The sequence below is a fragment of the Fundulus heteroclitus genome, chromosome 2 (genome assembly GCF_011125445.2).
Source record: "Fundulus heteroclitus isolate FHET01 chromosome 2, MU-UCD_Fhet_4.1, whole genome shotgun sequence".
Taxonomy (NCBI): Eukaryota; Metazoa; Chordata; class Actinopteri; order Cyprinodontiformes; family Fundulidae; genus Fundulus; species Fundulus heteroclitus.
The window spans coordinates 17,789,911-17,815,784 of NC_046362.1; the positions used below are offsets into that span (position 1 = coordinate 17,789,911).

At 39.9% G+C, this 25,874-nt stretch overlaps 4 protein-coding genes across 6 annotated transcripts; 2 read left to right on the forward strand and 2 right to left on the reverse strand.

The window, feature by feature from the left end:
- The first annotated feature begins 5,616 nt into the window (after positions 1–5,616).
- On the forward strand, positions 5,617–13,177 carry si:dkey-24l11.2 (ZnF_C3H1 and zf-CHY domain-containing protein). Of its 2 annotated transcripts, XM_036149828.1 has the most exons (13): positions 5,617–5,927; positions 6,240–6,401; positions 8,244–8,864; positions 9,457–9,516; positions 9,618–9,670; positions 9,776–9,920; positions 11,138–11,493; positions 11,596–11,824; positions 11,921–12,038; positions 12,275–12,386; positions 12,484–12,595; positions 12,758–12,870; positions 12,990–13,177. In XM_036149828.1, exons 2-13 carry the CDS (start codon positions 6,357–6,359, stop codon positions 13,057–13,059), a joined length of 2,034 nt encoding a protein of 677 aa, XP_036005721.1. In that variant the 5' UTR covers positions 5,617–5,927; positions 6,240–6,356; the 3' UTR covers positions 13,060–13,177. The 2 variants fall into 2 exon arrangements, with proteins under 2 accessions (XP_036005721.1, XP_036005724.1); XM_036149831.1 differs by lacking the exon at positions 6,240–6,401.
- A 2,449-nt stretch (positions 13,178–15,626) lies between these two features.
- On the forward strand, positions 15,627–17,090 carry ch25hl1.1 (cholesterol 25-hydroxylase like 1, tandem duplicate 1). The gene has a single exon (XM_012871490.3). It carries the CDS (start codon positions 15,887–15,889, stop codon positions 16,715–16,717), a length of 831 nt encoding a protein of 276 aa, XP_012726944.2. The 5' UTR covers positions 15,627–15,886; the 3' UTR covers positions 16,718–17,090.
- Positions 17,091–19,129: 2,039 nt separating this feature from the next.
- kti12 (KTI12 chromatin associated homolog) lies at positions 19,130–24,350 on the reverse strand. Of its 2 annotated transcripts, XM_036149839.1 has the most exons (11): positions 24,137–24,350; positions 23,031–23,082; positions 22,889–22,941; positions 22,749–22,804; positions 22,582–22,661; positions 22,336–22,495; positions 22,183–22,245; positions 19,814–19,819; positions 19,658–19,750; positions 19,470–19,506; positions 19,213–19,392 (listed from the first exon to the last, which is right to left on the reverse strand). In XM_036149839.1, the coding sequence occupies exons 1-10, from the start codon at positions 24,285–24,287 to the stop codon at positions 19,495–19,497; spliced, it is 726 nt and encodes a 241-aa protein (XP_036005732.1). In that variant the 5' UTR covers positions 24,288–24,350; the 3' UTR covers positions 19,213–19,392; positions 19,470–19,494. The 2 variants fall into 2 exon arrangements, with proteins under 2 accessions (XP_012726945.2, XP_036005732.1); XM_012871491.3 differs by lacking the exons at positions 19,470–19,506; positions 19,658–19,750; positions 19,814–19,819 and adding an exon at positions 19,889–19,957 and having other exon boundaries at positions 19,130–19,337.
- Positions 24,351–24,450: 100 nt separating this feature from the next.
- nmba (neuromedin Ba) lies at positions 24,451–25,731 on the reverse strand. Its single transcript, XM_012871492.3, has 3 exons — positions 25,501–25,731; positions 25,212–25,389; positions 24,451–24,687 (listed from the first exon to the last, which is right to left on the reverse strand). Exons 1-3 carry the CDS (start codon positions 25,649–25,651, stop codon positions 24,666–24,668), a joined length of 351 nt encoding a protein of 116 aa, XP_012726946.1. The 5' UTR covers positions 25,652–25,731; the 3' UTR covers positions 24,451–24,665.
- Between the last annotated feature and the right edge of the window lie 143 nt (positions 25,732–25,874).

Below are 25,874 nucleotides of genomic sequence, written 5' to 3' on the forward strand. Positions count from 1 at the left end.
AAGCACCCTGCAGAAAGACCTAGCTCATCTGAACAGTTCTTTTTCCTCTTAAAGGAAATCAAACCAGGGTTTTATCAGAAATTCCACCTCCACTGCCACAGAAGAGCATCCAGAGACCTGAAGCTGCACACAATAATGAGAGCGTGGGAACTCAGCCAGACTGCAGGCAGAAGCTCACTGGTTGAACAATCTGCAGTTCACATTTCCACTCTGTGACATTAAAATGTTGTTTTAAGTGCTTTTGTTTAGATTGTTCTAATGTCGTATGTTCCTCCTACAGCATGAAAATGCATGAAAATGATTGTCTGTAGGATGGTCTTATTTGGGCACATTCGATGAGATTTTGCAACTTTGTTATTTAGGAACTTAATTCTTTTGAATTACAAACTTCTATTAGTAGTTGCAAAAGTGGTTCAGTTTGTCTGCTACATTTCCTACACATTTCTTAAAAAGAGAATAAATATTTTTATATTTATGCTTCTGTTGGCAGAGAGTTAAATACCAAGAACTATACCTTTTGAAAATATTGGTCATTATTTCGTTATGAACACTGAAAAAACTTGATTGTAAATTTATGTTTTTTGCTCCTATGTTCTCGGATTTTCATTAGTGCAGAACAATCATTATTATTATTTTTTTTTACTTTAAGTTAGGAAACTTAAAGTGTGTTGAAATTAATTTAGGGTCATTTGTCATGAACTTTTGTGACAAATGACCCTAAAACAAACAACTATCTTTCTATACAACCTTGGTAAATACACAAAGAAAAACTTTATGATAAACAAATCTTTTATAGCAGCAGCGATATAATCTCACACTGGATTCTTCTTAGAAAAAAATCACCTGTTTTAAATTTAAGGAAATATATTTAAACGGGAGGGGGGGGGGATCCCTGTTAAGAAATAATTGTTTTTGATAAAACCACCAGTGGGACATGATATTTTATGTAAATGGAAGTTTCTAGGGACTTCTAAGTAATCATCCATAACGTTTTATTTCCCTGGAGTATAAATATGGCATGACACAAAGGCCTATTTCATTTAGCCACATGAAGACTCAAATCTGTTTTACCACCTCATGATCTGAACAAAATGGTCTAGGAGATTAAAAAAAAAACAGGCTCATTGTTACTCTCAATAAGTGTTTCGTATTTTTTTCACGGTTTTAATTATTGTGACACTGTATTTTAGTAAGTCTGGTATTGTTCTGTATGAGTTAATGTGTGAAGAAATGTGCTTAGGTGTCACTCTTGCAAATGAGAACTCTGCCTGTATTAATAAAGACTAATATATAATAATTAATAAAGACTAATATATAATAATAATAATAATAATAATAATAATAATAATAATAATAATAATAATAATAATAATAATAATAATAATAATAATAATAATGATAATAATAGATTTGAAAAGGATTTCACAAAAAGGTGACATTGACAGAACCAAAGATGTACCCCATGTCTCACTTAAAGACTGCTGGAAATGGGCATCAGCCCCCTGCCCCCTACAGGTATGAGCCTGTATGGACAATAAATGGATCCATAAACATGCATTTATTCAACTTAAATTTAGAATTTTGCCACAGTAAATTTTTTCAAATCTTTACCAAGTTTGACAACACATTTGTTCAACTGTCTTAATTACCTATATGAACGTCATTGCTTTTAAATATTGCTTTTAAGAATATATACTTTTATATATATACTTTTAAGACATTATATTATAATCTATTTTAGTTACTTTGGTATTGACATAGCCAAATGTGTGAATAAAAAAACAACATTTTGGATTGTTTTTATTTAATTATCTGTTTTTTTAAATGATTGTTACCCTTTCTATTCATTTATTGTTGACGTTTTGATCAAACAGGTCAGAACCCAATTGTACCTCTTTCCAAACGGGCCAATGTAGGTTTAGGATTCTAAAACAAGCGAACAGCCCCGGCTGGATTTCCTGCCAAGCTTACATAATATTATTTAAAAGGCTGCTTAGTGGCAGAAAACTTTCAGGATTAGTACTGGTACCTGTTCACACTGTAATTATGTTAACCGCAGCTTAGCAGAACAAGAAGGGCTATGATTCCTCTCATTAGTTTTGGCGCTTCAAAGCTCTACTCATTATAATACCAGGCTGAAAAAGAAATACAGCAGGCTAACACTACCATCATGTTTAATCTTGGTGTTGATCACCACTGCTTTATTTATGACATTCTGCTTTCCTCTCTTAAATGTAATGAGCCTTTAACATGTTTAGTACATTACTCTCCAAGTACTGAGAAGCATTGAAGAGAATTACAAGCGTCACATCAGAATAACTCACTTTGTGCTGCAGTAACCGGCACCAAATGGCGCATTGACTGCAGGGTGCACTGCTCAGCCCAACAACATACCTTGTTTGCTGCCTAAATCAAAGTGATTTTAAAGGGATATTACTTCTGAATGTTAAAGGTGCAACATATGGGAATATTCACGGTGTAGTGCGATCCACTACCATCATTGTCACGCTATATTTGAGGCAGAGAGCTGCAGAAGTGTTTTTTTGCACTTGACTAAGCTTAGTTTCTGGGCCTGGGGTCCAAGAAACACAGCTTGCATTGGTGTTCATCACGACTCATTTATTTACCACCAAGGTATGACTGTAGGGATTGAAGTTTTTATGTGAATTTCATGTGTACCTAGAATCAGCTTTTTATTTTAATTATTTTGTTTACAAAATGAATAGAAATTGGCCCGAGATCCTTAATCATCTTCCTGTGATTACAAATCAAAAGAATCCCCAGGAGTTGCATCATCTGTTGCTATAACAGGTCCAGTAGTTTTGATCAGTAGAAGATGGTCATGTGATCAAATTAGGAAACTCTCAAAGCCTGTGTTTTGCAAATACCTTTGGACATATGGATGTTTGATATAAACTTTGATTGCATTGGGAAAAAATAAATAAAAAAAAAACAAGTAAAATAAATACACACTGAAAAAATTTCATTTTTAAAAATATTTCTGGTAAGGAACAAATTAGGACACCCCCACATTTGTTCCTAGTTAAAAATCATTAAAATTACATAGAGATGGATCCCATCAGGGGCTCATGATGAAAAAATGTGTTACTCCGCATTTTTAAAGGAGGTACTCCCTGTCTATGCCTCAGAGGTTTAGATTTTAAAGTAACTGGGGCATGGTAAGATTAAAAAAGCTGTCCGAGGCGTTCAGAAAGAAGATTTTAGGAGAGTAGATCTAGATCTGGTTGTCCAAGAAAGTTCATGCTGAAAGCAGAATGCAAGACGCTTAAAGAAGTCTCCAAAAACTCTAAGATGTCGTCATAGGACCTAAAGCGGGTTCTCACTGTTGATCAGTTTTTGGCTCTACAATCAGAAAGAGACTGAGAGTCTAACACCGGTTTAATTTTCATGTGTCTGTAAGAAAAACGCAGGACCAGACACCAGACTGAAGTTTGTCATAGAGATCATGGAGAAAGAAGTCTGAAAATGTATCTTTAGGCAGAGAAGTCAGTGATGAAGCTGAACTGGACCTTGAAACATAACAATCACCCAAAACATACAGATATTCCCAGCAAGGTCGTTCAGTCTTATTGTCCAATCCTACTAACTGCTAGATTTCTGCAAGAAATGTGTCAATTAAGTTTTTTAGACAAAGTGGAGTAATTTTGGAGTAAGAATTAGGGGGTAAGGTGTCCTAACTGTTTCCTCAGTCAGAAAACAGATCGCGGTTATTTCAGCACATTTTGTTTTGTGGAAATAATCAATAAATGAGATTAGACTTCAATACGTTAACATTTCTTTATAAGAACTGCATATTTAATTGGGAGTCCTAATATCGAGTCTGTATGTACCACATGATATATTCCGACACCACCCAATTCTATGGGATGATAACATCCGAAGCGGGTGCCGACACCACAAGGTGTTGCCAAATTATCTCAATCCCTGTATTCCAACTCAAGTTGCACAGAAAATGTGTTAATCTAAAACAATTATCCCCATTATAGAGGCAAAATGCTCAGATGCAATATTTACTTTATTCTATACAGTGTTAAATCAAGCAAACCAACCAGATGGAAAGGATCTATGTCAAGTATATTTTTTTTGCAGAAAGAGGCCCTCTGCAAAGGAAACAGAATTGTTCCATTCAGACTCCATGACCCGACCTGCAGCTAAACAAAAAGAAGTTTAGCTGCAGACACTGTCACTGCAACCTCAGCACCTACAAGATTTCAAGAACCAGGGCCATTCCTACAAAAGCCTAAAAAAATAGATCAGACTCCAGTGTTTCATATTTCCAAGGGAATAAATATAGGCAACAACAAAGGTGCCCCAGTTGGCTTTTTGAGCTGTGAAAATATTTTTATGTAAATAAAAATGCTTATTAATTAAAAATCTGCAATGTGCCATGCATCTTTTTTTACATTCAACTTTCTTTACTCCATTCATCCACCAATCTATCCTCCAAAGATGGAAAGAGTTCCCCTCTACTGCAAACCTAGCACGACATTTCCATCCACCTGTTGTTGTCCAGGTCAAGGTGACAGCCCTGACATGGAGAACACACAGAGAAGCTGCCAAAAGGCACAGACTTCCACAGCTCAGGATAGAACAACTTTGCAGGCTCTGAGAAGTTTATAATAATCCTAATAGAAATATTTGGAAGAAGGTGAATTGGTTAGAAGAGACCAATATTGGACTTTTTAGCCTACTTGCAAAGTGTTATGTCTGGTAGGATAAAACTCACTGCAAACCAACCTGAATGCATGATTTCCACTATGAAACACGGTGGTGGTAGCATTATGCCGTGGGGGTGCTTTTGTTGGAATTTGGAAGCCAGGAAAAGATGACGAGACAATGGATGGAGCTAAATAAAGAAATCTCCTGGTAGAAAACCAGTTAGTGACCACAAAAGACTTGAAATTGGGTAAAGGTTCCCCTTCCAGAAGGACAAACATCAAAAATATACAGCCAGAGCTACTGTGAAATGGCTTTGATCAAATCATGTGTCAGAATCACCCAGTCATATCCAGATCTAAACCCAGATATAGTCTATAGTCTGGATCTATCAAAGCGAATCCAAATTTCACTGAATCAAAACAGTACTGTTTGGATTCATACTGAAATGTATATTGAAAATAACGCTCACTGTGATGCTGACCTGTTAACCTAACAGGACATGTGTTTGGACTGCGGAATGAAGCCAGAGTGCCCAGAGAGAACCCATGCATGTACCTGGGAGATCATGCAAAATCCATGCAGAAAGAGTTGGAATTCGAACCCAGGACCTACTTGCTGCAGGGCAATGATGCTACCAACTGTTCCTCAAATCAAATGAAAACCTTTTGAATACACCTTTGTTACGAGTGAGCATGACTGACAGAACACTTTGTAAGATGTTATTTTTGCACATTTTGGAAATTACTTTTAGAACTAGACCTTTTTAGATTTTTTTTTTAATATTTGCATGAGGATGAAAGCCAGCATTTCCCCCGTGTTTGTTCATTTATTCATTTTTGTAAAGACGTGGTGTGGCAGCAGCAAGAGTAGCGTAGATGCAGGGGCAGCCACCTTAGAAAAGCGCATGAGGCTCGTCTTCCGGGACGCTAGGTGGCGATAGAGCTTCGGGTTACAGTCTACCAGTGAAGACGATTCTTGTTGACAACAGTTTTAGATATTTATTATAAGGCATTGTGAGGCAGGTGAAAAGTCACGGTAGCTGCAGAAGAGGTTGTATATTTCTACCAGGCCAGTGACACCGGACCGTAGAAGAAGAAGAATTAGTCGCGCAGACATGTAGCGTTTACTGCGCGGTCAGCTGACCCGTTTGCTAAAGTCCACCTTTACGTGCTTTCTGAAGCTCTAAAATACTGCCGGGTTTATCTCCACCCGATCAAATATCTCCGCTGAATCCGGGTGGATTCGAGGTAAGGCCACATTTCCATAAACATATCTCCCCCCCTGAATCAATTCGCTAAGTCACAGTTATCCAACAACCGTGAGTAAACTTGTGAGCACCGTGAATGCATCTTCCTGCTGTCTGGACGTTTTACCAGCATGCTTGTTTAAGAGCAATGCGATGGTCGTTGTGTAGTTAACATAGGAAATGCCTCTTTAGCTTCTGATCAGGTACCTGTTTGTCTGAAGCGTGCTGTCATCCACCCACTCTTCATAATAATAATAATAATAATAATAATAATAATAATAATAAAGCCTAATGTGTATTCCTCTCTTTTCAGCAGTTGCAGACCCATTTCAGTGCTTCGTTTTCTGGCCAGGGTTTTAGGGAAGGATGTGGTCAGGCTGGCTCTTGATCAGTGCAGCATTCTGGACCACTTTCAGTCAGGTTTTTGTAAATGGCTCTTCTTGGAGTCTCAAATCATATGTTGAGAGTGATGCAGGTAAATGTTCTGCGCTGCTTATGTTAGATCTGACATCAGCTTTTGATACCGTGTCAACCATCAACCATTCAAGCCTGCTAAATAGGTGTTTCCGGCTCTGCTTTTAAAATGGTTTTCCTAAAACTTGACAGGTCAACCTTCTTGGCTGCATCTGCTTATTATAGATCCATATCCTGTCCCGTTCAATGTGGCGTTCCACAGGGCTCTGTTTTTTTTGGGGCCATTGTTGGCTTTGATTTATTTGCTCCATTTTGTCATCTTTTAAGGATATTTCCCATCATTGGTAGATGATATCCAGTTGAATATTTCCGTTCTTCCAAATGAAGTTTCAAAATTTTAAATTTAAAAATTTTAAAAGGCATTAAAAATGCCTGGATTTAACTAATAGCTGGGTGACTGAGAGTTTTCTTCAATTAAATGAAGAAAAAACTGAGGTAATCATCTTTGCACCAGAAAAGAAAATGACCATAAAGATAAAACAGATATTTGGGCCTATACGCACCTTGGCTACGTCTTCTGTTAGAAACCTTGGGATAACCATGGATTCAGGCTTCAGGGCTCCAAGTCAAAACTAAGATTTTGAAATGCACTCTATAATAAACCGGGAGCCAATAAAGTTGCATAAAAAATGGACGTGACAACATTTTAAGATCCTGTCAGGAGCCTAGCTGCAGCATTTTGTGCAGACTGCAACCAGTCTAGGGAGGTTTTGATAAGACATGAGTAAAGTGCATTGCATTATTCCAGACGTGACAATAGCATGAATACAATTTTCCATCTCAGGATGAGAGAAAATAGGGCTAAGTTTGGCAATGTTTCACAGATGGTAGAAACAGCCACAAACCAGAGATTGTACAGTTGTATAGCGCCTTATCAAGTCAGACGGTCCCAAAGCGCGTTGCACTACATTCAGTCATTCACCCCATTAAAGCTTTGAGGTCCAGTGATCAAAACCTGCTGATTGTCGGCCATACAAAATTAAAAACCAAGAGAGACAGATCGCCCTTCCTCAGACTCTGAGATCAGCAGACTGAATGGTTTCTTTTAAAAAACAGCTAAAAGTATATGGTTTTAAATCTGCTTTTGTTTAATTTTGTCTTCTGTTTTTTTTTTGTTTTGTTATTGTTGTTGTAAAGCAATTTGTGATATTAATCGTGAGAGATGCCATATAAATAACGTCTTACTTATTTTAGTTCAAGCTGAATCTATTATTAGAAAAGAGCAGAGGCAAACGTGAAAGATACACTGTACTGTAATACTAGGTGGTCATTTAGACACATGGATCCCCTGTGATTGTAGACTTCCCTCACTTGATGACACATTTTGGTCTGGTACTTTAAACACTTCATTTTACCTATTTTTTATATATATATATATATATATATATATATATCTATATATATATATATATATCTATATATATATATATATATATATATATATATTTTTTTTTTTTTAAATCACTTAAAGAGTCAGTCTGTTTTAATTTCTCCATTTTGCTACCATGTAAAAAAAAAAATTGGCAAGTAAACATCTTATGTTTATAGTTTTATATGGGGAAAATATATATTTTTTACAATTATCGTTTTAAATTTTGCTTTTGTGTTTTTCTTAAAAAGAATGACAGCTTTTTATCTTCATTGGTTTGATTTTCTTTTGTTTTTATTTTATTTGTATTTGATATGTTTATTTTTGTATTGACAGTTTATTTTTGTATCACAATGTCTTTGTGAGAGCATAGCTTTGGGGTAAAGTCCTGCTGTTGCTATAATAAAAAAAAGAAAAAAAGCCATTAGGTGTCGATTACATGTTAAGAAGTATACACTGCGTTCGTTCTTTCAGGTTTTAAGAATGGAGAATGAAGGGGAAGTGAAAACTGAAGAGGGAAATTCTGAGTCGGCTCCTCCAGCCCAGCGGCTGTGTCGCTTCTTCTCCCAAGGACGGCACTGTAATTACGGCAAGAGATGCAGATTTCTGCATGTAAGAGAAGATGGACCAGACCCTGAGAGGAAAGCTGCCGAGTCGCCCACCCAGCTTGATGTCACTCTCTCGGGCTCTCAGAACTCCGGTCAACTTAAGGGAGACAATTCGCCCATCACCCACAACCCGAAGTTTTCCTCAGCCTCCGCCCGCCGCCCCTGTCGCTACTTTCTCTCAGGGCACTGCACCATGGAGGACCGATGTCGCTTCTGGCACCCGCCGCAGTTACCGACGGTGGAAGACCCGTCTGTCACCGCTGTTCAGAGGAAAGCCACGCCGTGCCGCCCTCCAGTGTCCGCCCCCGGCGGCCCGCAGGAGGTGAAGCTGTGCGACATGACTGAGGACAAGGCCCAGCAGCTGCGAGACACCGAGATCCAGCAGCTGAAGAAGCGTTTCCCCAAAGATCAGCTGATCATCCAGGAGAGAAGCGACGGAAAACTGACGTATTACAGGGTGACTGTAGAGGCCACGGATCCAGACTGGGTAAACGCCGTCTGTCTCTTGTTCTTCCAAAAATATATTTATAGTAGAACAGATTACTAGATCAATGTGTGCTTCTGTGCTTGTTTTGTCTCTCTTGTTGTGTCTCTGCTCTGTCTTCTGTAACCCCCAGTCCGTCGAGGCAGATGACCGTTCATACTGAGCCTGGTTCAGCTGGAGGTTTTCCTTCCCGCTAATGGGTGGTTTTTCTTTCCACTGTCGCTTTATGCTTGCTCAGTATGAGGGATTGCAGCAAAGCCATGGACAATGCAGACGACTCTCCCTGTGGCTCTACGCTTCCCCAGGAGTGAATGCTGCTTGTCGGGACTTTGAAGCAATCAACTGGGTTCCTTTATATAGGAAATTTTTGACCAATCTGTATAACCTGATTGATTTGACTTTGTAAAGTGCCTTGAGATGACATGTTTCATGAATTGCCGCTATATAAATAAAATTGAATTTGATTGAAATAGTTTATCCAGGTAATGTTTTGTTGAATGAACAAACATAGTTTGTGGTGCCGGATCTAAATCCAGCTTCCCAGTGGGACATTTAAAACAATTGATTTGATGCTTTAATTTATGTTTTATCACAGCCTTTCGACCTGAAAGAAGTTGACGTCATGGTCAGCTTCCCAGACAACTACCCCCTGGAGGTAAAGAGCAGATTTGTATTTATGATTTGCATAATAAAATATCGTGCTGAATGCTTCTCATGGAATGAACACCTCCTATGATGTTTCTTTCTCTAACACAGATTTTCACATTAGAGATACCATTGGACCAGGACTTACCACCAGTCATGGCAAAGTAAAACCAGATGCTTTTTTTTTTTTTTTTACTTTTATTTTAACACTTGCAGTTAAGTGCCGCTGGTAACTTTCCAGGCATTTCTATCAATCTTCGGCTGTGCAGGCATGTGCAGCAAGCATCGTTGGAGTGGCTCCAGGCGAAGCATGCTACCAATCAGCTGCTGGGAAAGGTGGAGCTGCTCTTCAGGCCTTTTCTTCGCTGGCTGGATCGGAGCTTGGAGAGACTGTTCACCGCAGGAGCGCGACAGGTGAGGCGGCGCTCTGTGTGGCCAACAAATTGTCAGGCATGGCAGGGTTCACGATCGGTATGGCAATTCTGGGAAAAAGTAATACACATACATATTTTCCAAGTCTGGATAAATGTGGAAAAGGCAAATTGTTTATTTCTATTATTATCTATCCATCTATCCATTTCTACAATATGAAATAATATATATTTTTTTAAATGTGCTTCACATTAGTTTTACCTATCTCAAATGACTACAATTACAAGATTTAAAGTGAGAGTTAAAGTATGATTCAAACAGAGTTAGTTTAAAAAAATGTAAGGACTCTTTAAGTCTGCGGCATCCTGAAGCATTCTGGGAGGAATGGAGTAGTATGGTAATTTATTTATTTTTTTCACAAATTGGTAAAGCTTTGCCGAATTTAGTTTGAGATACCATGAAGGGGGGTGTCACTGTGGTCCAGCCTCCAGGAGAGGAAGGCACGGACGGGTCTTTCAGCGTAGGGGAGCGAGAGTGATGGATGGAGGCTTGCAAAATTTTTTGAGGTAGAAGAATGAGGTGTTTTAATGTGGGAGTTGAAAGTGATGTGGGTCAAACTGGATACCGATCTATGCTAGATGGATGGTTATAGCTCTGGAACAAGGGTCAGCAACCTCTGCAACCTGCAGAGCCATTTATGCCCTCGGTTCAGCTAAACAAATTTTGTTTAGAGCCACAAAAGTTACACATCTCTTTGAAACAAGAGCTTGTTTTTATAGTACACTATAGGACATTTGTTTACATTTTTATTAATTAAATATCAACAGTTATTGTTTAACCAACAGTATTTTTATGTTTAGGTTTAATGCATTTTCTTCAATTGGACATTTGATTTTCATAGCAAATGACATCAAAATGATGTAGTTCACAACCTATTGACAAAAAGACACTTCATTTCTCTATAGTAAAATAGAGAACCGTTAGTTTCTTTCTTTCTGGAAATGTTATGTCAAATGGAAATGTAGAACTAAATGCATCCTAGAGCCAGCAATTTTAAATTACTTTTACATTTAGAAACATTTATTAAAAACTATTATCTGGATAATTAAGAGGAAATCAGCCTGCTAGGGTTAGCTCTTCCTTTTTACTTGTAACTCTCTTTAAAGTGTTTATGAAAGGAACCGATATAATTCCTAAGGAGAAGTTGCCTCTAATTAACTAACATGCGCCAATCCTTTGTTGTTTTGTCTTTGTTCTAGCTTAAGAAGGACATTGATTTAGAAAAAGCCGGCCTGCAGTTTATACCATACCAGGAGCTAAAGGTTTCGGTGACCGACGCCTCTGACACTGTTTCTGGTGTGGCTGCTGACGAGGATTTCCGTGACACGACCGATAAGACGGAAGATGCGGAGCCAGAGGAAGAAGAGCGGTCGGTGCAGCAGGATGAGCGCGATGAAGGTCAGGTGCAGGAGGAAGATGCGAGCCACCTGGTGGAGAACATTAAAATCAGCGACCCCCGCAGAGGCACGGAGGTCAAGCTGCTTGGCCTCAGGCTGGGGGAGAACACCGCCACCGTTATCGCCCAACAGATCACCGTTTGTCTGCAGTGCAATAGGTAACTCGCGTCAAAAAGCACAAAACGTCGTCTTAAGATCTGATTCTGAGGGTTAAACATGACCGGTTGGTGCTTTTTTTTTTTTTTTCTTTCTGGCTTCAGGTGTAAGGTGACTGCAGATCTGACTCTCAGTGGAAGGACGGCCTGCTCAGCTCAGTGTGAGAAGTGCAACGCGGACATAAACGCTGCGTTCAGGCCGTGCATGATCCACCATTACAGCGACGTTCTGGGATACCTGGACCTTCACAACGCCACGGCGTCTGACCTGGTACTTCAGGACTGCAGCCTGACTGTGGGGTGCCTTAGCTGCTCTCAGGAGGTCCCCGTGGAGGTGATCAACATCACGGAAGGCCACCAAAGAATGCTGGAACACATAACATATTGACGCTGCGTTGTGACATGAGCTTCTCTGATCTCTTTTCATTAGAACGTTTTCTACGGACAAACAAAGGAGTTCAACTGCGAGAGCTGCCACAGCAAACTCAGCATCCTGGCCGAGAGCACGAGGTTCCAGTACATTCAGCCTCGCACCTCCAGCAAAACAGGTCAGAGCCCACTTTGCTTGAACGCGGATCAGCGGAGGGTTTAAAATATTACAACGAGAAGGCTGCCCCAGTTGGACATCCAGCCAGACTTACATAATATTGTTCAACAAGCTGCTCAGTGTGTGTGAGGGGGGGGGGGGGAAAGAAAAGAAAGAAGTAAAGTATTAGGATTAGTGCGTTTTCAGGCTCCTGTTGCTTCCGCTGCACCCAATTATTCCTCCCCATCGTCCGTGCAGGTCCGAGTGCCGTCGCCTACAAAACGATCAGAGACCCAGCTGTGCAGAAAGGGAAGCCGCTGCCCGATAAAGGAACATGCAAACATTACAAACAGAGCCATCGCTGGCTCAGGTATTGTCCCTACGGTGACCTGTATTTTATATGCCATGTCAGTATGAGAGCTCTGAGGAACACCTCCCCCCCCCCCCCCCTCTCCTTATGTTGCCAGGTTTCCCTGCTGCGGCCGGGCGTATGCCTGTGATGTGTGCCATGACGAGAACCAGGACCACCCCATGGAACTCGCCACCAGGATGATCTGTGGGTTTTGTGCCAAAGAACAGGTGGAGGATGCATTTTCATTTGAGTTTCTCCTGTCAAACGCTCCATAAGCAGCAGATTTAAAGCTTGGCTTGATTTTAAAATAAACAAAACGCACATGAATGCACACAAGGCACACGTAGGGTTGCTGTTTTTCTAACGCCGTCTACCGTTTGATGTCGCAGCCGTACGGTAATGGGAAACCTTGCACCAGCTGCGGGAGCATGATGACGAGGGGGACGCGCACCAGCCACTGGGAGGGAGGGCTGGGATGTAGAAATAAAGTCAAAATGTGCAGGTACAGCGCCTCACGACATTGTAACGTTCATCCTCCGCAAAGTTCGGCTGCACGACAGATGATAGCATTTGTTTGCTTCCATCGGTGCCTTTAAAGGTTTTGCTCTCTTCTCTCGTCAGAAACGATCGACAGAAATACGCCAACACCAACAAAACGGTTTCGAGGAAGGCGGCCAGCGAGAAGAAGTAATTCCTGAACAACGGTTGTTGTGTCTTCTTAACGTGGCGAAGAAACGGCTTGATTCGTGAACCCGAACGGTTTTAATCATACTGCTGTCCTCTCACAATAAATCATATTCTATTGATTATTCCATGTGATGATCTGGTTTTTAAACCCTTTGGAATTTTTTTTTTTTGAGAGAAACATCCTAAATCTCAGTCAGTGATGACCCCGCTACTGTCAGGCATAGTTTACTGGGCGGGGTCCTATCCAGGATGTACCAGGCATTTCTCACCCAATGACCGCAGGAGATGGGGACCAGCCCCCTGCGACGCTGCATAGATAAGTAGTTGTAGACAATGGATGGATAACTCACTAGGGTAGAAAAGGCAGGTTTTGTATATAAAAGGTAACCATGTCATTTTAAATTACCTAGTTAGTTGCAGGTGATCTTACAGACGAATATAGAGGGAAAGATGAGCAGAACAATCTCCCTAATTGTGTTGCATTAGGCATTTTTAGATTACTTGTTTACATTTTTTATTTCTTGGGTGGTAGTGATATCTGAAAAGATACTAACAGATAAATCAAAGACAAACAGCTACTTCCAGCTGTAAAAACAGCATTTTTTGTGGCATGGAGGTGGTCATATCATGGTTTTGGTGTTTCTTGCTGCAGTGTGCATCAGAGGCTGTGTTTTGACTGAAAGGAAAAAAAAAGTAAAGCCCCATGACCCTGCACGGATAAGCGGGTTAGATGATGGATGAAAAAAGGCTCTCATAGAGCTGCTAGAAGTGATGCTGTTTGTCAAATACAGACAAGCCCTAGATCCAAACTGAGAATCCATGATGTTCACAGATTCTCTTCAAACTAAGTAATTTTGCAAACAATTTTACCTGATAAAAGTAGGAGCTTCAAGATGTGTAAAGTTGGCACAAATGAAATAGTAGCATATATATATATATATATATATATATATATATATATATATATATATATATATATATATATATATGTATATATATGTATATATGTGTGTGTGTGTGTGTATAATGTGCCAAAAAATGAAATGGTTGAATGGGTTATGAGTAGTTTCTTTATTTGCTGCTCCAGATTTCCTTTGCTAGAAGGAAAGTCTATTACCTCACCCTTATTTAAAACTGGGTTATGCAGCAAACAGTGACTCAGACCGCCTGAGTCACATTGCCAAACAATGATTAGTAAGGTATACTGTTAATGTTTTAAACTGACCGAATCAAAGAGCTTACCCTAATCTCAGAGAAGCTGCAGATGGCCTCGGAAGCACGCAGCACATTTCAGGAAACCCACCAGCATGAATCCAGAGTTCATGCTGTTCTGTTGGGAGGAATGTGCTGCATTCCTCCAAGCTAATGTGGAGGAATTGTGAAAAATCACAGGAACTATTCAGTATTTGTGCTGAAAATTACAAAAAAAACGTGCTATTGTGGCATTCTCATAATGAATCCTCAACATTGATCAGTAATTTGTTGCACATCAATACATTCTGTTTGGCTATGAATAACTATTAATAAGTGCCAAGGGCAACTATTAATAAAATTGGTCATTTTATCAAGTCTGAGAATCACACAATTAACAGCAATCAACATCCAAACGGCTCTCAGTCATTGTTTTATATCTGGCTGCCTGATGAGGTGTGGTATATGGAATAAAACAGCAAACACTGCACACGCATCTACAGAATAATAGTTTAAAAAAACTACACGGGAAGAAATTGATTAGGAGCAAATAAGACTATACTGAAACCAATAACCAATAAAACGACGCAGTGACATCACTGCTCAGGGGGAATATTGAGCCAGGGATTGGTTTTGAGGCCCGATTAGATCAGAGAGCCAACCAAGAACAACACTTGCTATGTGTTCAAACAAGCACTTCACAATACAGACAATAATGTTAAAACTTTATGTAAATAAAATAATGTTTTATAAATAACTTGCCGAGTAAGACATTGCTAACTTTTTGTACTAAAACAAAATGAATTGAACACTATTTGAATTGTCTCTGCCCACACTGCAACAACGGATCTAAAAATAAGTAAAATGTTCCTAAAGTTAGAGTATTTGTCCTTGATTTGAGCAGGTAAAAAACATTATCTTCCAATGGAATGAGTATTTTGACCCCTAAAATAAGATAATTAGACATCCTGCACTTGAAATAAGATGATGGAGATGAGTTGTTTCTATTTTAAGTGCAAAAATCTTATTCCATTGGCAAATCATCTTATTTACCTGCTCAAATCAAGTACTTCACCTTGGATCCAAGGTTGCTCTGAAGAGGCCGTCTTTTACTCGGCCAGCAAGATCAAGGTTCACGTGTAGCCTATGTTCTCCCAAATGCAGCCTGTGGAGAGCTGTGGGCAGATTACGCCACGGTGACTCCTCCGTCCTGGGAGAAGACATGAAAACGGGTTAAAGCTGTGCATTCTGGTAGTTTTTTCTCTCTTTCGTTCTCTTTGGGTAGTTCAGTCCTTGTTCGCTCCCATGGCTCAACAGTTTAAACAATTATCTGTTAAAGGCAGATAAAACAGTAATTTCAATGGGATGAAACAGTCTAGATTGGAATTGCATTCACTGTGCATTAAACCTTCTCATATTGGGCTGTTTTGTGTGTCTAATGAACATGCCAAGGGGTTCTGTTAATCTCACGTAGGATTGATTTGGTACACATTGAGCTCTTGTGGGGAGAAAATCTGCTTTCTTTTTTTTTTTTTTTTGGACTGAGAGCAAAGTTCCTTTTGTTGATCCCCACTATATAAAGCCGGATCTTATCTCGAGCAGCAGCAGCAGCAGCAGCAGCAGCAGCCTCCTACAGAAAGATGCTGAACATCAGCTCTCTCTCCCTGACGCCCCCTCACTTCAGACCGTCGGACCGTCTCCTGCAGCCCCTCTGGGACCATTTGCTTTTTCACCATCTGTCTCTCGTCTCGTCTCCCTTTTTCCCCGTCATCCTCGCCTTCTCCAGCTACTTTCTCTGCAGTTTGCCTTTTGCTGTGCTGGACCTCTTGGGGGAAAGGGTCCCTTTCTTTCACAAGTACAAGATCCAACCTGACAGCAGGCCAACGCTGGACATGATGGCCAAGAGCTTGACGACGTCCCTGTATAACCACATTTTCTTCGTTTTACCGGCTGTCATAATCGGCATGTTCATACTGCCGACACCGAGCCTGCCGCGGGAAGCTCCCACGTTATACCAGGTGTTCACCGAAGGTCTGGCCGTGCTGCTGCTCTTCGACACCCAGTACTTCATCTGGCACTTTGTGCACCACAAGAACCTGCAGCTTTACCGCTGGGTGCATGCGGTCCACCACGAATACATGGCACCGTTCTCGTGGTCCACGGAGCAGCTCAGCATCCCAGAACTGATGACCGTGGGCTTCTGGAGCAACCTGGATCCAATTCTTTTAAAGTGTCACCCGCTGAGCACGTGGTGCATTACAGTTCTCAGCATCTGGATGTCTGTGGAGGACCACATAGGCTACGACCTGCCCTGGACCCTCAACCACCTGGTGCCTTTCGGTCTTCTGGGGGGCGCCCCGGCCCACGACATGCACCACCAGAAGCCAAGCAGCAACTACGCTCCCTTCTTCAGCCACTGGGATCGGATCTTCGGCACTGCCGTCCCTCTGAAAAGGAAAAAAGATGATTAATCCAAAGCAATAAGCGGCACAATTCTGTAAATACTGCCTGTTTTTATAAATACCCGTTTGTCGTATTAAATCCGTTTATTTTGCTGCTGTATTTCTTGTGTTTTTTGGGGGGTCGTTCTTTTCAAGGCATTAAACTTGTGAAAATATTTAAAAGCGCTTTACCTTTTTGTTTAATAAAAACATACATAAAAAGTAGAGTGTTGATTATAATTACTTGAAACCTGATATAGTGTTGGTAAATTACAGAATTTGTTTGATATCCAGAGAAGAAACGGTTACATTTGTCCCGTTTTCTTTGCTTTGCTCGTGAATCCTATTGATGAACCAGAGGTTTCTGGTACACACTGCAAAAAGAGAACTAAATATAAGTAACATTTTCTTGAAATTAATGTATTTGCCCTTGATTTATGCAGGTAAATAAGATTATTTGCCAATGGTATGAGTATTTTTACCCCTAAAATAAGATAATTAGATATCCTTCACTTGAAATAGGATGATGGAGATGAATTGTTCCTATTTTAAGTGCAAAAATCTTATTCCATTGGCAAATAGTCCTATTTATCTGCTCAAATCAAGGAAAAATACTTTAATTTTAGGAAAAAAATTCTTATTTTTAGGTCTATTTTTGCAGTGCAAATAAGTTCTTTAAGATTCTTTAAAATTGAAATCTACAAAAAGAAACGTTTGAAAAGCTTTAAAATGAGATCATCTTTTACTGCAGTAACAGTGGGAAAAATGTGGAAAAATCTAACTTTTTATTCATTAGCAGTGGGAAAAAATCCAATTTTAAGAAAAAACGTGTTTTTAACAAACTCACTGGACCAATAATTACAGCTATACCTCTGCTGCTGTACTGCCCCCTTTTGCCAAAAAGACATGCACTTAAGTCTTCTCCTGTAACATTTTACCAAGTTGGATCATACACACAAATCGGTCTCTGACCAATCTTCTTTGCTAAATCTCCTTAGAACATCCTCATTCCTCGGCCCTCTTTTATCTCCTCCTTTCTTCAGGTTGTTTTTTTTTTAAAATGGGACTGAGATAGGGAAGGTTTATTTTGTGACTTGAGAAACATCTCTGTGTTGACTGGACCCTTCGTTTTGCTCATTACCCGTCTGGACAACAGCTTGATGGCCCATTTTCAGTTCCTATCATATAACTTTCAGTTCCCATCATACATTAAACGTTCCCAGGACAAAAAGAAAAGTTGGTTTGATGCCAGACCAGCCTGAACCGTTTGTTTGCTCAAAGCCCCTGATCTTAATCTGACAAAATCCTGCGGTTCCAGTTAAAGACCCAGAGGAGTTTACCAAACTTTGTGTGTTTACGTTTGTGATGGTAGGACAGAAAAGCCTTTACCCAAGCATCAACCACTTGGCATGTACAGTAGAAAAGGGATGTGATGAAGACTTGTTGACACCATGGTGCACATAATATAAGCCGTTCTTTAAGCTTTAGAGATTTTTATTTCTACCTCCTTTACACTCCTCTTGCATGTCGCGGTAAGATAAGCTTGGGTCAAACTCCAGCCCAGAGGTGCCTGGCTGAAAGAAAGTCTCTTTGCCACGGCATAATTATATGCCTGATAATCACAGCCATGAATTAGAAGTTTGTCGAAAGTCTGAGGAATGATGCGTAACTTACACAAAGGTTTCAGTTACAATGATATTTTCTGGTGTGTGAGGGGTGCAGATATCTGTGCCTTCAGGTGATTTACCAAATTTATTCAAGTCCTATATTGATGTTTTCAATTATTAATTTAGAAAAGTAAAATTGGTAGATTTACAGTAAATAAAAAAGGAAAACCAGAAAACAAACGTTAAAAGGATTTCATCACATGACGTACTGAAAAAAAAAAGCATCCAATTTAGTTTGGAACTTAGATTTAAAATGAGAGAGAAAAAAAGAGTGAATTTCCCCTAAATACCAAACTTCACCATATTGTATGCAGTTTAAAGCATAACACACAATGGTATTCAAAAATAGATTTATAAATGGGAGTTTTGGTTTACTTGCTTAGAAAATGGCTCAACAACGAATAATGGTTGTCATTTCATATTTCTCTTTTCAAATCTACAGCATTTTAATGGATTTTGCTTTTAGTGTGATTTTAAAATCTGAATGAGTTCTATAAAATGCTCAATTTGTGCACGTCTTTATTCGTTATAATAAACTTTTCCTTTGCTTTAAACCAAACTCAAATCTTATAAAACTAACAGGCATCAGTGATCTGTACAGATCTACAGCAGGTGAACTATTGAAATCCCATATTTAAACATGTGTCTCTTGTGATTATATTAATCAAGTGTGCCGTGCTTAATTTTGCCATATTTATGCCATTAACCTTCCAGAGATGGCAGAAAGTTAGCCTGTCCTGGTTGAACTAAAATAAAAACAACACTGATACAGAAACAAATTCAAACATCTTTATTTGTTAGGGAATATATAAAACAACATCCAGCTTTTTAAAATTTATTTAATGAAGACTCTTATTTAAATACTGAACAAACATGTTGGCAATCTGCCCCGTGTTCTCTGTCGGGTGCATCTTGCTGTAACTGATGAACTGGTGGCGAAGTTTCCTCAGCTCTGCCATGTTGACGCTCCTGGTCAGCTCCACGTTTCATTTCGGGGGTTAAGGACGTAAAGTCAGGAAACTTGTGTTTCTGAAGCAACTAAACGAAAAAGCTTTAAGCCGCACGGCAAAAAATGTTACTGACGTAATCTGGAATTTAAATTATGCGCCCGTTACCAAAAGGCAGAGCAGCGCAGAGCTTTTAGATCAGCTCCTGCTTAGATGAACATGTTCAAAGGAGAGAGAGAGAAAAAAAAAAAAAAAAGTAATCAGCGTTTGCTTCTGAGAACCAGCGTCACAGAGAGGCCACCAGGAGGTTGGGCTGCTTTCCTCCAGTCAAGTTTTATTACAGACGAGACCTTTACCTCTGCTGGCTGCTCTGTCTGCAGTTCAGGAGTGTTTATGGGGGTCTTTGATGAGGAGGCCTTTACCTCCCATCTGCCAGCAAATGCGACTTCCTTCATCGGATAATGAGAATAAATTAACCCCAACAGCCATCAGTGTTGTGCGATTGAGCTTACCTGGAACTGGAGCGTCGCAAAAGACAGAAGCACAAAGTTAAAACATCCACCTTGGTTTGAAAAGTAAAAGGATATCTTTTCTGTAGCTCCTGGAACTGAGATACGGTCCCCGGGGACACTTGTCTTCTGGGCGTTGAAAATTGCCTGAAGGATTTTTATTTTCTTTAGTAAACAATGAGGTGGGTAAATGAAGACAGAAACACATGATGCAAGTCTAAAAACAAGTGCGGCAATGGCAACAAAACTGTTATTTTTTTTTTGCAATCAGCAAATCACACAGAAAGCGATTTTTTTTTAATGCAACAGTAATTACATTATAATAAAGTAAATGTAGGGTGGTAGCACACAAATTCTGTTCTCATCACAGCAAAACTGCATCATAAGTCATTAAACTTGTGAAAATGCAACACATAACTGATCAGCTGGCTGGTTCTTGGTATCTTCAGTAAATCGGGAACTTAACCCCGTAAGAAATAAAGTAGTCTAGCTTGTGTCTTTGGTCATTTTACTTCCATTATTAGACTGGTTCACAAAATGGAGTGAAGGGTTTCCACTTTTAAATAAACACTCTATGGAAATTGACAGAAAATCCCACAAATATTTAAACATTTTGAAAGTAGGGCCTTAAATGCTGCTTTTAATCATATTCATATTTCCTGTAATATGACTCAAACCCAGAAGGTGATTTGAGGAAAAACACCCAGGTAGGGATGGGTACCTTTCACATTTGAACCGATACAGTACTGATTCCTGGTACCTGGGAATCGGTACCAGTACCCAACGATACCTATTTTCGATATGTTTGTGTCGTAATAAATGTTAGTTTAATAATAAAATCTCAAAAATGTCCAATTTACCATATTTATTTTTTAATATATAAACTTGATTGGATCTACACATGAACCTAAGTTATTTATGAATTTTAATACATTGCCTGAAACAAATTTTTAACAAAAGGACAATTATTATTAATTATTATTACACACAATGAACAAGCTGAATAAGGGACTGAAGCTGTGTGTGCATCAAATTCAGGGAGTTATCTTAGTGCAACAGTGTCAGAGAAAAACAAAATAAAACATTATATTTGATCCTGCTTTGTAATCCAGGGCGGGATACATATGCAATGTGGAAACGGAGTGGATCTCCTCTCTGCTCTCTTTGCTCTGACTGCAGGTGGGTTTCAGGACGAGGCAGCAGCTGTGAAACAGCATTTGGAGAAGTGGGAAGGAGCTCACAGCAGCAATCGCCGCTGACTCAGGACAATAACTGTAGAACGATTGGTGTTTTCACGGTTATTCATTGGTTATTCACCAATAACACAGAAGAAAGTCGCCAGATCTGTCGCTAGTCACTATTTTGAAAAAAGGTCGCTGAATGGATCTAAAAATGGTTGCTAAATATAGCGATAAATTCCGCTAAACTGGCAGCAGTGACCAGATGCTTCCTCAGATTAGAAGTATTCCCATCGCTAGCCTTGCACATCGCCTCATAAATATAGCAGCGAACATAATCTACTGCGCATTTTGAAAAGTGGAGCCATACTTGCGACCGCTTTCTCTCAGCCATGCTTGCTTTGTTGACTGGACCAGCGGCTACTAATGTCATTATAATCTGGTGCGTTCAATGCTGTGTTTATGTCTGTCGTAGAAAATCGCCCACTCTTCCACTCCCTCAGCGTCACAATGATGCGTTCAGGCACAGAAAACTAATACCGTTTGATTTTACGAAAACAGGTACTCGGTAGTACTGACGGGATTTGGTCGGTACCTATAAAAGTACCAAATTCGGTACCCAGCCCTAGCCTCGTGAGACCATCCTGATCTCGCGAGCTTTTAAGGTTTCACTCGCAGATCAGTCTGGCTACTTTCCGTTAAAGAAAATTTGGAGCCGTTCACCAAACGAACGTCCAATCGGCGTTGGCTTTGAGGCGGGTTGAAGTGTGACGCAACGAGAAGCGCGACAGTTCAGTCTAAAGAACATGGCGGTTTCAGCCGATGAAACTAGCGTTAGCGTGGCTATCGAGCAAGTTTTATCGGAATTACAGAGTATTTATTTGCTGAGCTAACGAGCCTTTACCTGCAGCAGCAAGAGTAGCTTGGCTTGTGGTTGTGTTTTCGTCGTCGCTCGTAACAGAGCGACGACGAATCTGATTGGTTTATTTGGCCCGTCTATCACCAACATAGGCCAATCAGCTAACCAGTATTTTCGCCCCTTCCCAAAATTACTTCAACGGAAGGTTTCCAGATGGATATGCGGAGCAAATCTATCTGGCGGAGTCAGGTAAACCCAGCCCTACACCCAGGAGAGTATCAGACTGACTGGAAGAAAAAAACAAAAAACAAACAGCAACCTTCAGGAGGACATACCATTAAAACATCCTGTGTCATTTTGTCCAACTCATACAGGAAGTTTGTTGAGGAGAGGGGTTGCTGTGGGGAGAAAACAAGCAGAAATTCACTTAACTTTAAGAGAAACGTTTGGTTTTTTCCACAAAATATTGCTCCTGGGAACGTCCTTACGCTCTGGGTGGACTGGTTCGGTGGGGGGGCTTTTCTTTTAAAGAGCGCATCAGAAATGGCTTCAAGAGGAAGGGTGTCGTCTTTGAGGACTGTGAAGAGAGGGCTGTCCCATCTGTTTCTGGAGTCTGGCGCTTCAAACCGTTGAACTAAGGCGTCAAAACTTCAAAACAAAAGGAAAATGACACTTCAATAGGACAAAGCAGTCATCGCAGCGACTCTAATTCAGTGCAGAAACTCCCCACTCACATGTCCTGACTGTATTGCTCCGCAGCTTCCCGGTCTCTGTTCCACGCCGAGCTGTCCTCACCTGACGTCAAACAGTACACCTCCATCAAGAGAAACCGAAGATTTTAGTCACAGCAGCAGTTGTTATAATAATAGAAAGTGGTCCCCCCCCCCCACTGCATGCTTACCAGGCAGTGCGGCGTCTGTGCGTGCTTAGTGAGACAGAACAGTTCATAGCGGTAACCTGTGAGATGTTTCAATAATTAACTTAAATCGCAGCGCTTGAAATGGGAATCGGCACCACACACACGTCACCGCTGAAATGTACCTTTTATGTAGTTTAATGAGTCCAAGATTACAATGTTGTCCTTGTTGACCTTCCTAAAAGGAGAAGAAGAAAAAAAATCCATGAAAAAGGTAATTTTTTTTAATGTCTAAATGTAATAACCTGCATGTGGTGGTGATGGTACCTCTCCACTGCGGCTTTTAGAGATGCTCTGGCATCTTTCTCCTTTTGCGAATCTGCAACGGATCAGCAAGTTTAGCTCATAAAAACCACACTATAAAAAAAAAAAAAAAAACAACACACTGACCATCCGATCTCCATTAATGATCTGCAAAGTTCCCTATAAAGCTGTATCCTCATTTCCACCAACATTAACCAAGGGGAACTATTCCATTCACTTTGTTGATTTTTCTGTTCCGTTTTTACTGCAGTATCAAAGTCTAATGCACATTTCAACAGACTTGAATATTAATAAAAAAAAAAAAGATAAATCTGATTGGGCATGAAGCACATTAATAGATGACAATATGAAAAATGTTCGACAGGGGTGAAAAAGGTATGAGGGAAGCTATTCTTTTGTATGTTATGTTATGTATGCAGGATGCATGATCTCCAAATAAAAATATATAACTTGTCCGTCGGTTGTGCCCTGAACAAGTATGTTTTCTTTAAGCATGTGGATTTTGAAGGATTTTAGGGTAAGGGGCAGCAAAAAAAAAAAAAAAAAATTATATTTTTTTTGTTATTGAATACAATGTTTTGCTGTATATATTTAGGAAACTTGATATCCCCACCTTATGAATCATTTATGATCAAATACTGAATATATTCATTCAATTTGCCCAGTGTCACATTACAGCACCCTGATGCTGGGGGGATGAATTACATTTAGTTTAATTTTATGTTACTTTAGAAGTATGATTTATGAGTTCCGTTAAGTTTGTGCTTCATGCCTTATGAAGCACATAAGGCATGAAGATAGATAGATAGATAGATAGATAGATAGATAGATAGATAGATAGATAGATAGATAGATAGATATAGATATAAAAAGTCCAGGGTTCTGATCACGTGTTTCATTAATTTCGCAGCGGCTGAGACGCGATTATAGGCAAACCCCCGGATCAAGTCCTGTACATGCCACAGCATCCTGGCACTCGAATGAGATCGCAAACAATTGAACAGAGTGGGATAGAGCCGAAGTATTAAGCTAATAGCGTTTAAGACGGATTTGCCAGCGGGTCGGAAAGTTCAGAGACTCTGAAAGGGAGCGAAGGTAGCCGAACTTGCCTGCGTAAACAGAGTTCCTATCCAGGCCCAGAGCTGCGTCTCCTACGGTGTGAACCTGCCGGCCGGTGGTCTCTTCAAAATGCGCCTTCAGCTCATCCGCCCTCCGTGTTTTCCCACTACAGGGGTAGCCACACATCACTATCAGAGGCATAGCTGCTGCTCGCTTAGCTAGCGCGCTGCTGCTCAGCGCTTTCACCCGGATGTGATAAGCAGACGGACCAACAGGGGGCGCCAGAACACCCAAAGCTTTTAGCTACTATTCAAGCGCATTTTAGAAATACCTCAAGAAAACACACCAGACACATAACTTCTTTGCTCTTTTTTTTATTGAAACGACAGAAATCTGCAGTATGTTAAAAACAAAGGGATATTTTGAATAACAAAGACGATTGAAACACAATAAATAACACAAGGGTCGGGAAAATACGGGTTATATCACTGCCCATTTTGGTTTTCTTGACAAAAATAATACATCTCTGATCTTCGTCTGCCGGTGCTTGTAATGCTGCCGCTTAGAGGTTGGCTTTCTTCAAGCTGGATCTCCCCCCTCTCTACATAAAAACACAAATACACGAGATGTAATGACAAAGTAAGGAACGCGTTAAATTAAAAAAAAAATACTTTATTAATCTCAAATAGTCACAACAATGACGAAAAAACGTATAAGAAACACTTAAAATATAATATAGTTATAAAACAATGAAACAACATAATTACACAATATTTTAATTAAATAAAATAACCAAAAAAAAGTAATATAATAATAGCAATGATGATAGTAGCAAAACTATATTGGTGATACTGGTAATGAAATTAGAGAAGTGAAAATTAATAAATAAGGAAACAACGGAAGGGTTAGGAATTAAAATAATAGTTCTAGTAAAAATAACAAAAATTAATAGAGTCTTATAATAGCGACAAAAACAGAAGTGATGACAGTAGCTAGTAGTGGTATTATAAATATCTGCAATAAAAATTAATTTTGCAATGTTAGTGATAAAAATAATTAATTATATACAATAAATTAATTAATACAACAAAGTATCGGGTAATGATAGAATAGGATTAAACTAACATGTCCAGGGTCTGTTTTCTTGTTTGCTGTGCGCCTTTCAGCATCTTGGTGATCAGCGCCCGGACGTCTTCCACTCTGGCCACAGGACTCACACCTCTATCTTCAGATGGAGCGTCTATATTTTCAAAGACAGTCTCCAAAAAGGAGCTATCCACACTTTTCTTGCCCATGAAATGCCCTACATTAAACACAGTTAAAAGCACACGGACTCTCCGTCAAAACTGCCAAACCTGTGTGTCAGACAAAAGTGTTATTTTTTCTTTTCAGCAGGTTTTAAAGAAATTCTCACCTGTCGCCCAAAGATTTCCTCTGGGATTCACCTTGAGCTGGGAGATTTTGTTTTTCAGCTCGGTCAGATCGAGCGTCACTGAGGTCGTCATTGCGATGTACGAGATCAGGATAAAAGAAGACAGACATCCTCCCCTGCTGAGCTTTCTCATATTGCCTCTCCCTTTAACTTTCCGGGTTAATTAAAAATCCCCTGCGGCCCTCCTAGTACGAGAAGCGCGTTTTATACCTACATGGGCTGGGCTTGATTTTCTTTTTATGGCCTGAGGTCATTCCTCCGGTGGTTGGTGCCTATTGGTTGCACACCGCTCATTTAGGTGACTTGTGTAAAGCAGTGTGACGTCACTCCAAAGGCATTAATCTGTCACTCTCGCA

Bases quoted from the DNA above. Each gene is read 5' to 3' on its own strand.
- si:dkey-24l11.2 (XM_036149828.1), top strand. From the start codon at position 6,357: ATGGCTCTTCTTGGAGTCTCAAATCATATGTTGAGAGTGATGCAG. The intron at 9,921-11,137 runs GTGAGGCGGCGC...TCTTTGTTCTAG, and splicing joins TCACCGCAGGAGCGCGACAG to CTTAAGAAGGACATTGATTT. The intron at 12,039-12,274 runs GTCAGAGCCCAC...TCGTCCGTGCAG, and splicing joins TCGCACCTCCAGCAAAACAG to GTCCGAGTGCCGTCGCCTAC.
- ch25hl1.1 (XM_012871490.3), top strand. From the start codon at position 15,887: ATGCTGAACATCAGCTCTCTCTCCCTGACGCCCCCTCACTTCAGACCG.
- kti12 (XM_012871491.3), bottom strand. From the start codon at position 24,287: ATGCCTCTGATAGTGATGTGTGGCTACCCCTGTAGTGGGAAAACACGG. The intron at 22,942-23,030 runs GTACCATCACCA...TTCTCCTTTTAG, and splicing joins CTAAAAGCCGCAGTGGAGAG to GAAGGTCAACAAGGACAACA. The intron at 19,338-19,888 runs ATATCCTTTTAC...CCGAAATGAAAC, and splicing joins TTCCAGGAGCTACAGAAAAG to GTGGAGCTGACCAGGAGCGT.
- nmba (XM_012871492.3), bottom strand. From the start codon at position 25,651: ATGAGAAAGCTCAGCAGGGGAGGATGTCTGTCTTCTTTTATCCTGATC. The intron at 25,390-25,500 runs GTGAGAATTTCT...TGTTTAATGTAG, and splicing joins AGGAAATCTTTGGGCGACAG to GGCATTTCATGGGCAAGAAA. The intron at 24,688-25,211 runs GTTAGTTTAATC...GTTTTTATGTAG, and splicing joins AGAAAACAGACCCTGGACAT to AGAGGGGGGAGATCCAGCTT.